Genomic DNA, 10,301 nt, shown 5'->3' with positions numbered 1-10,301 from the left:
TGGAACAATTACAAAAATTGTGTCACTGTCCAAATACTTATGGACCAGACTGTACATATGTATACATTGTGTTCAACAGTAACAACCAATTCCTTGTATGTGCGAAAAGACATCACCAAAAAAACCCTGAATATATCAGGTGCATCACTGCCTCCTCCTTGATAAACGTACTGCATCCTTGTAAACAATTTTTAAACCCAGTTTTCTGTGCTTTCAGGCCCGAATCTCAAGGCGTGATCAGTGGCACGGTTTTCCTCATCATCCTTTTCCTCTTCATCCCCGTGCCTTTCCTCAGCTGCTTTGTGGGAGAGCAGTGTCAGCGTTTCCCTCATAATGAGGTGAGAGCAGGAAAAAAACAAATTGGAAACCACTTTGTTTATTTAATAAAAAGAAAAAAAAGTTTCTCATTTCTTCTTTTCTGAATTCATACACTTAAGCAGAATATGTTTAATTGCAAACATTGTGTTACAAAGAGCCGGGTTGTCCTTAAATTGTTTACCTTAATAGATAGATATAGGTATTGTACAATTTGTATTTTAGGCTATATTTATTCTAGTGCCACTTTTTTTAACGTTATTGAACTGTTTTACAAATATTTGACTGATGTCACTGATGTCATCTCCTCATTAACACACACAAGATAATTCTGTGTCACTCGTTATATTAATATTACAGATGATTGATTTACATCCTCCCAGGCACGCAGTGGGCACAAACATTTAACTTTTCTTATTTAATTACAATTCTGTATTACTTAGTTTGTTTGAATAAGAAATGATTAAAACAAGATGGGGTGGTGTTGTGTGATTCGAAACGATTAGGAGTCACTATTACCAGTAATATTGTTGATTATTTTCTATAACACATGCACGTGGGCGCACGGTGGCTTGGAGGTTAGCATGTTCGCCTCACACATAGAGGGTTGGGGGTTCGATTCCCACCGTGGGCCTGTGTGTGCGGAGTTTGCATGTTCTCCCTGTGCTGCAGGGGTTTCCTCCGGTTTCCTCCCCCAGTCCAAAGACATGCATGGTAGGCAGATTGTCCAAAGTATCCATAGTATATGAATGGGTGTGTGAGTGTGTATGTGATTGTGTGCCCTGCGATGGATTTTCATCCTGTCCAGGGTGTACCCCGCCTTGTGCCCGATGCTCCCTGGGATAGGCTCCAGGTTCCCCCGTGACCCTGAACAGGATAAAGTGGTATAGATGATGGATGGACGGGCACATTCTTTCAGTTTTTATCAATAGTTGCATTTAATGTTGTGGAAAGTCCACAAAACAAGTTCATTCCTGTTATAAAGAATGTTATAGCAGCAATATCAGTCACCAGCCTCTCTTTTTCTTTTTTTTCCATCCTCTCCTGAAGTTAATACAAAAAAAATGCATCCTGCTCACTTTCCCATGTCGCAAAACTTCCCCATGCTTCAAAAAATATTTTCGTGTAGAGCATCTACCATACAAATCCTTGTGAATAAGTTGTTTATATTGAAATGATAGCATATTAAAACCAGAGCGTGAATATGAACCTGTGACTGCTGTACCGAGCTGATGTCATAGAAACACCTTCTGACCAATCAGATTATTATTATTATTTTTTAAATATTTTTATTGAAAGACATGGCACATTGGGAAAAAAACAAACAAACTTCAGTACACTGAGAACCACATTTATAAAAGGAGAAAAAAAGTTAGAGATTGTTTTGTATATCTCAGTGAATCAACAAATCAAATAAATCATAAGAAACTAAATAAAGTATTCAAATACATTTGACTTGACATTAAAAAAATGTCAACGCATTTTTCAGTGTTATTTGAGGATACCAAAGTAATGAACACTTAATCGCTTTGGTTTTTTATTACTCTTTTTTAGAGATCGACTGATATTGATTTTGTTATAACCGATACTGATTATTTGCATGTTTATGTGCCCGATAACCGATATGCAGAACCAATATTTATTTCTTGTTTTACTTCTGTTTTTGACAATGATAACAACACCACTGAACTGAACAAACCGTTATATTTATAACAGTTTTGTCAATTTCACTTCCTCCTTGCGTACAAATCAAAACTCTTATATATACAGCAATAAATAGAGGAGTCTGAAAGAGTGTTTTAAAAAAATCAAGTGCACTGTTATTAAAGAGTTTTTTTTTTTTTGTTTTTTTTAAAATAAAAGCTTCGATGAGGTATACAGATTTTACATGACTACATCTCGATTTCTTAGCAACAACCCGCTTAAACTACGTATCAAGCATTTATGTAACACATTTAATTACACACATTAATGGCTGTTATGTTAATTAAAGCAAAGGAAGTATACTTTACCTGCGCACACTGGTCTCTCCTCAGATTCAGTGCTACAATCGAGGTCCTGCACGCAATTCTCAAAACACCCACAGGTTGGCGCCATTTATCTGTAGAGCCAATATTACAAAACTGATAACCGATTATGGAAAAACGCTTAAGTATCAGGAAAACCGATTATCGGTCGATCACTACTCTTTTTACCAAATGTTCTCATAGAATCTAAAGCATTGTTCCAGTTCTATTGTTGATTTTCCTATTGTTTAAAGTTTGTGGAGCTGATAGGTGCGCTGCTTGCCATCTGCTGCATGATCTTCCTCGGCTTTGCTGACGATGTGCTCAACCTGCAATGGAGACACAAGCTGCTGCTGCCCACTATGGCCTCACTGCCTCTCCTCATGGTCTACTTCACCAACTTCGGCAACACTGTCATAGTGGTTCCCAAACCGTTCCGAGTCCTGCTGGGGATGCACCTCGACTTGGGTTAGCTGACACTTCTATGTCTTCAGTGTGTATCATACTGTATAACTCATAGAACCGCTGCTTCTTGTCTTATGTGTCGACACTGTTTAATATTCTGAAAGTGCAGCGATGTTTGTTATCCTGGTTTACTAAGGATTTGCATTTGCCTTGCCCTACCAGGTATCCTGTATTATGTATATATGGGAATGCTGGCTGTGTTCTGCACGAATGCCATCAACATCCTGGCCGGGATCAATGGCATCGAGTCCGGGCAGGCCCTCTTCATCTCCGGCTCCATCATCATCTTCAATGTACTGGAGCTCAATGGTGAATCCCTGTCTTTATATTGCAACAACCAAACTAGCCATCAGAAAAATGAGTATTGTTTATAAAACACGGTTCTTAACCATGGTGTGTCTGTCATTAGTAGTTTCATTACTAATATAGCTATTAACATGAGAAGTAAAACTATAACAATGCCATCATCAAGAATATAATGAGCATAGTTACTATAAGATACCATAGAAAACCCGTTGTAGTGTCATTGCGACATAAATAATATTATAATTCACCATAGTGTATCATAGTAAAGTACTGGGAATTACTGTACGAGAGTAGAGATGGAGGAAAATCATTTGATTATTGAGCATCTAGTTATAGTTAAATAGAACGTATTGTCATAGATATCATGCCTAACCTATACAAAAAGCATCCTATTGTATTAACTGGCCTAGGTTATGTCAACCTTTAAAAAAAATTTGGAGCATGATCATTAAAAATAAGCAAAAGCTGCTGCACACACAAAGGTGCTTACGAGGCTGAAGTAGTGAAGTAAGTTTGCAGAGAAACTGTCGCATGTGAGAGCACTTCAGTTCAGCGAGCACTGAGCACTTCCTATCTCCTCACTCATCAAGGTATGCACTCTCAAATCAATTAAAGTAAAAGAGACTTCGGGTGCATCTCAATCAGCTGCCTAGTTCAGTAATCAGGACACTGATCAGGGAGTCGGCCATTATACGGGGGGAAAAAATCCTTCCAGTGCACTGGAACGTTCGCTCCGTAAAAAAAAAAATCCCACAATGCACCGCAAAAACCAGGGAGCATCAGTATGTTCCCTTACTGGAAATGATGTCATATTTTCTTAAGCCTCTCAGCTTAAAAAAAAAACGGGGGGACACAAGGTAGCTTGTTATTGTCGTTATTGCTCTCAAATGATAACTTGCAGTACGTTAGTGAATTTTTAACTTTATTTGACGTTCTATATACGGTTTGTCTGAGTCTAATGACTTTTAAGTGTTTAATGATTTTTTTTTAAAAATCCACTAGCTAGTGTGTGATCCTGATTGAAATACCAAGACACACACGCATGTGATTAAGCCAACAAATTTATATGATACATAATGTCAGAAAGATATCGGTCCTGTCTGTTGTTGAGAAACACCAGTGGTAAAGTTTTACAGCAGGAGTACGTAGTCATGTCACCGGAAATTGAGTCGTCAGTGTCCCAGTGTGTATCGAGCCAGGGTCCTTACCAGTGGCCCACCTCATGTACACGATACACCGATTCACGACCTAGGGAGCTAACTGAGACGCACCCATGGCCTTTCAATGATAAACAAACGTGATCAGTAATGTTTATTTGATTTAGTATTAGTTTTCTGACAGGTAAGACAAGTTAACTTGAAAATGTATGCTTTATGGTTTATTTGAACTTATAGTTTTGATAAGAATGTGCTATTATTATTATTGTTGTTATTATTGCTATGTGAGTAAACACTGTGGAAATAAAAATTTCTTCATTTTTTAAATATTCATTTATTTATTATAAGTCCGCACAGTTACTGGCACAAACCTGCGCTCATTCTAAAACATAATCCTGTCTAAAGTAACAGATCATTTTGTGACTTTTGATGATGATTGATACCCCATGTAATCTCAGCCTAATAATAAACAGATTGGTAAATTGTATTAGCATAAAAGAGTATTTAAATTGTAACCATCTTTTCACATGCAATCTCTCCTGCAATGGATAAAACATACTCTTTGAAAAAAAAAAAAAAAATATATATATATATATATATATATATATATATATATATATATATATATATATATATATATATATATATATATTTTTTTTTTTTTAATTAATCTTCATTTTGTTCTATCATAAAACCTCAGCAGGATGTGTTTCTCTTGTTGTTCATGGCTTCCATGTGTAAACATATTATACAGAAAAAAAACAAACATGCACTTTATGTTACAGGAGACTACAGAGATGACCATGTTTTCTCTTTGTACTTCATGATCCCGTTCTTTTTCACCACGCTGGCTCTCTTCTACCACAACTGGTTAGTTTGATGTCTTTTCCTGTATCATCGCATACAACTCCACACATTTTATTGTGGTATAGAACAATTAGAGGAAGCTCAACTATTACTCTTTACTCCTACATTCAACGTTGTTGTGTTTTTGCTTTCCGTTAGGTACCCATCGTCTGTGTTCGTAGGGGACACGTTCTGTTACTTTGCTGGGATGACATTCGCTGTGGTTGGGATCCTCGGCCATTTCAGCAAAACCATGCTGCTCTTCTTCATCCCTCAAGTCATAAACTTTATCTACTCTTTGCCTCAGCTCTTCCATGTAGTTCCGTGTCCCAGACATCGCCTGCCCAGGTACTGCAGTCATTTTTATTCGTTGCTGCTGCAAAGCTTAATTCGTCAAGAATAAACATCACTGTTTTTACAGGAAATGTCAAGCAAACACATTAAAGCTACAAAATCAAATGTATGTCTCTTAATAGAGACATGTTTGGTGTCTTTAGTTTTGCACTGGACTGACTAGGTTAATACAAGGTTAACACATAACGCAAGTTTCTTTTACCCAAAGTGTACTCCATAAATACAGTTACAATCAAAATGATTAAACCCCCATGACAAACACTGCTGTTTGCAATGAACAAATCAACCAAAAGCAATTGAAATAGTTCAACACAATGAATGATTCAAGTGGTTTCTCCAGATTCAACTGAAAATGCAACATGTGCATGCTCAAATCATGTCCTTTTTGGTTCTGATTACATTGTTAAGCTCCTAAGGGCCGCATTTAAAAGTGTAACCGCACAATCATCTGAAATACTTTCCACTTTCCAGTTCAATTCCTCCTACCATGTGTGCAGAATAATAGCAGCCTGCGCTGAGGAAAAAGTGTCCAAGATGGCTGCCCATATTGCTCCAGCATTCAGCTACACTGTGAAGTTTTGTTTATGTTTATAGATTACAGTACGTCACACTGTGTCTTAAGCCACATCATCAAGTCTGTTTGACATTACTAAAGAACTAGATGAGGTTGGAGGCATTTATTTATAGGAAATATTTTGGTCAAGATACACTTCCATGACTTGTATCAAGTAGATATTTTTTGCTAGTCTATTCCACTAATGCTGAATGCAGGACAGTCTTTCTTCCTTCAATTTAATTTCATGTAAATTTGTTTTATTCGAGCTGATCAGTAAAACGAGGGCATTTATGAATTTGCCGCAGGTTGCAGCACGACAGCGGAAAACTCGGGATGAGCTACTCGAAGTTTAAACAGAAGGACCTTGGCAGGTTAGGACGGCTCATACTGAAGGTAAGACACTGTACACAATCGTCTGTATATGAACTCGGCATCCAAGCTCTGTTGTCATACAGTTTGTTGACCCGTGAATAAAATGAATTAAGAATGAGGATGCAGTTTTTTTTCTTGTCCTGCAGGTGGCAGAAACATTATGGCTGCTGGATGTGCGCAGGGGTCAGGAAGGAGACGATGAGTTTATCGAATGCAACAACATGACCCTGATTAATCTAGTGCTGAAGATACTCGGGCCCACCCATGAGAGAAACCTCACAGCCATTATGCTGTTAATACAGGTGAGGGTGAAAGTCCGATTGCTCTGTATCACCTTAGGGTCCTGTTCTCATTTCATCTCCTTTATTGTTGGTTATACTACAGCGCTGTTGGAAGTCTTGAATCTGATTGGTCAGAAGATGTTTAAATGAATGCTATTAGCATCCAAATTCGGTGAACAGAGTAGGAATTAATGCACTATATGTATGTGCCCCCCCCCCCCCCCCAAACATAAATTAAATTATAATTTTTAATCATTTTTAATACTTGGTTGAAAATCCTTTTGCACGTAATGACTGCCTGACGTCTGGAGCCCATGGACGTCACCAGATACTGGGTTTGTGGGTGATGCTTTGCCAACTGAAGTTGTCTTCAGTTCCTGCTTGTTCTTGGGGTGTTTTGTCTTCAGCAAGTGAAATGCATGCTCAGTTGGATTTAGATCATGTGATTGACTTGGCCATTGCAGAACATTCCACTTCCTTGCCTTTAAAAAGTCTTGGGTTGTTTTTGAACAAAAACACAGTGAAGTGAGATCCAATGAGCTTTGAAGCATGTGGCTGAATCTGAGCAGCACATGTAGCCCAGTGGTCACCAACCCTGTTCCTGGAGATCTACCTTCCTGAAGACTTTAACTCCAACCATAGTCGTGCCCACCTGACTATCTAATCATTGCCTTAAGAAGTTCTTGATCAACTAAAACGGGTGTGTTTGATTTTGGTTGGAGATGAAACCTGCAGGAAGGTGGATCTCAAGGAAGAGGGTTGGTGACCTCCTGATGTAGCTCTGTGCACAGAATTCATCTGGCTGCTTTTGTCAGCAGTCACATCATCAGTAAATACAAGGGAACCAGTTCCACTGGCTCATGTGTACATACCCATGCCATCAGACAACGTGGTCTGCTTTGGAACATGAGCAGTTCCTTACTTTCTCCATATTCTTCTCTTTCCATCGTTCTGGTACAAGTCGGTATTTGTCTCATTTGTCTATAGGATGATGTTCCAGAATTGTACAGGCTTTTTTTATTTTTTATTTTATGTATTTATTTACATTTTTTGTAGCCAACTCTAATTTGGTCTTCTTGTTTTTAAGGCTGAGGAGTGGATCATGTTTTGTTGTAAACCCTCTGTATTTACTCTGGTGAAATCTTCTCTTTATCGTTGACTTTGATATAGATACGCCAACCGTTTGATGTTCCTGAACTAACCAGTGCATTCTTTCTTTTTAAGAATGTACCATATAGTTGATTTGGCCACACCTAATGGTTTTGCCACCTCTCTGATGGGTTTGTTTAGATTTTCCAGTCTAATGATGACTTGCTTCACTGATAGTGAAAGCTCTTTAGACTTCATATTGAGAGTTAACTGTAACGGATGCAATTGATACACTTGAAATCAACTCTAGACCTTTTAGCTGCTTACTTGTAAGTGAAATAATAAGGGAATAACGCACACCTGGTCATGAAACAGCTGAGCAGCCAATTACTTTTGGTCACTTCAAAAGGGGGGACCACATATAGAGTGGTAGAATTCCTACACCATTCACCTGATTTGGATGTAAATACCTTTTAATTAAAGCTGAAAGTCTGCACTTGGATTACTTCATTTTGACTCCTGTATACCCTGGTAGACAGCTAAAATAGCAATCACTTTCTCAATGTCCAAATATTTATGGGCCTGACTGTATATGGTGGTCAGTAAATGAATTAAAATGTGTTATTTAGCAAAAAAAAAAAAAAAAAAAAACATTGATTTGGGGAAGGTTTCTGTTAGGAGACGTTTATTTTATAGAACATTTCTAGAAGGATTTGAACTGTCAGTGATTGTAACACTCGGTTATGTTTTCCACACAGGAGAGTTTTCAAGGCAGGGGAGTTTGCACTCTCCAGTTTCTTAGTAACTTAACAAGCTGCATTATTTGTTTTATTAACTTAAGAGAGTTGTTACGAGAGGAAAAAGAGAGGCTGGTGAGAGAACTGTTTATAGCAGTATAACACAAGTGATAACAGGGACTAACTTTTTTCACAAGTGTAACTATAAATGGATGACTTGTAGTTCTTTAATTAATAAATTGTAATCGTTGCCCAATTATTGTGGTCTAAGAGGAATAAAACACTTAGGGAAGTGCTGTTATTGGAAAAAAATCAGTCTCAAGGCAGTAACAATAACTGCTTTGTGCTGTATCATATCACATCAGCCTATTGTTGATTATTTTTCTATATTGTTTTCTTTGTCTATTACATTACGTGTAATATATTGTGCTTTATTATTTTAACCATTGATAAGGGTTAATTGTCTCACACTTTACTCTTTCGCACAGGTTTTTGGGAGCGTCATTGCTTTTGGAATTCGGTATCATTTGGTTCGGCTCTTCTACGATGTCTAGCAGTAAGCCAAGAGACTGCATAGGAACAAGAAGACAGCTTCTACTTCCCTTTTTTTTTTTTTTTTTTTTTGGAAGAGAAAACAAACCAAAAAACATTAATAGTCATGGTGGATTAAAAGTCTGCTTCTATTCCCACTTACACAGGGGATGTGTTTACAATCCACTTACTCTTACTACAGGTTCACTGGTCCATTGTAGAATCAGTGTCTTGGTTCTGATGTTATACAGTGGAATAAATTCTGTCTAAACGCTTTCGGGAAAAGTCCATCTGGCTTTCAGGGAAAGGACACTGCAGGAATGTACTCAATAGAAACATTACTAATCAGATTAAGGAAAAGGGGTGTGAAGTTTAAGTCACTGAAGCAAATAACTCAGTCTTTACATTGATATCTGCAATAATTTCTTTGGCTTAACTGGAAGAAGGATACTAATTTCATTATTTTTGCACTCGAATTGTCCAAACATGCAACTTTTAAAAAGAAGGTAGAAGTAAGCCTTCATACCAGTTACCTTCTATGACCGAATCATTATGGTGAAGTTTTGAAATTTGAATTCTTTGGGTTTTTATTCTTCGTGCTCCAGTGTTGTAAATGAAATGCCGAGCAGCAGAAACCTAAATATGGGATGGTGGTTAAGTGAAGATGTTCTTTACTCTTTCTGGTGTAAAACATGGTGAATACTAAGCTATTATATGCATATCTCTATTTTTCTTCATATAAAGTAACACTGAACCTTCGATGGACATGCATATGTTTGCTACGGGGTGATGTATGTATCAGAAATGATTTATATACTCGCCTAATAGAGAGGTTGATTTCAAATTAAAGAATTTTAAAACAAGTTTGTTTGCAGATTTGTTTTAACATGTGACTGTGCTTATTACTATTTTATATGGTGGCACTTTTGAGCATGGGATTTAATCAACAGATTATATTTCATGGTCAGGGCTTATTTTGTGGTGGGATTGCAAGGTGAGGTCATTTCCCCCCATGAATTATTTTTTTATTTCCCCATTTTAATGACTGGCATCGCACTTTTGCACCCAGTTTGGATTAAAATATTGCCAGTTTGTACATAACATGTCTGTTATCAAGGTTTCAATTCCAGCGATTTGAGAAAACATCGAATTGCACTAAATGTATTGGGGAGTTATGTCAAGCTGAAAGTTCTGATCAGGATAAAGCATCAGTAATCTGTTGAGGAGGTGGTCATGTAGAAATTTGAGTTATGTAGATTTTTTTTAATGATATTGAAATATATCAT

At 37.4% G+C, this 10,301-nt stretch overlaps 1 protein-coding gene across 1 annotated transcript in view; it reads left to right on the top strand.

Moving 5' to 3' along the window:
• dpagt1 (dolichyl-phosphate (UDP-N-acetylglucosamine) N-acetylglucosaminephosphotransferase 1 (GlcNAc-1-P transferase)) overlaps positions 1 to 9,878 on the top strand; it is a 14,008-nt gene extending 4,130 nt beyond the window's left edge. The window contains exons 2-9 of the mRNA XM_017460078.3: positions 218 to 338; positions 2,576 to 2,789; positions 2,949 to 3,095; positions 5,035 to 5,119; positions 5,255 to 5,443; positions 6,311 to 6,398; positions 6,524 to 6,679; positions 8,973 to 9,878. Of these exons, the coding sequence (XP_017315567.1) occupies positions 218 to 338; positions 2,576 to 2,789; positions 2,949 to 3,095; positions 5,035 to 5,119; positions 5,255 to 5,443; positions 6,311 to 6,398; positions 6,524 to 6,679; positions 8,973 to 9,038 (1,066 nt within the window). The 3' untranslated portion in view covers positions 9,039 to 9,878. The remainder of the gene's footprint in view (positions 1 to 217; positions 339 to 2,575; positions 2,790 to 2,948; positions 3,096 to 5,034; positions 5,120 to 5,254; positions 5,444 to 6,310; positions 6,399 to 6,523; positions 6,680 to 8,972) is intronic.
• The last annotated feature ends 423 nt before the right edge of the window (positions 9,879 to 10,301 follow it).

Source organism: Ictalurus punctatus, chromosome 28, assembly GCF_001660625.3.
Source record: "Ictalurus punctatus breed USDA103 chromosome 28, Coco_2.0, whole genome shotgun sequence".
In the NCBI taxonomy this organism is placed as follows: Eukaryota; Metazoa; Chordata; class Actinopteri; order Siluriformes; family Ictaluridae; genus Ictalurus; species Ictalurus punctatus.
Note: the sequence above shows the minus strand (reverse complement) of the source record. Positions and strands in the feature narration are given on the sequence as shown.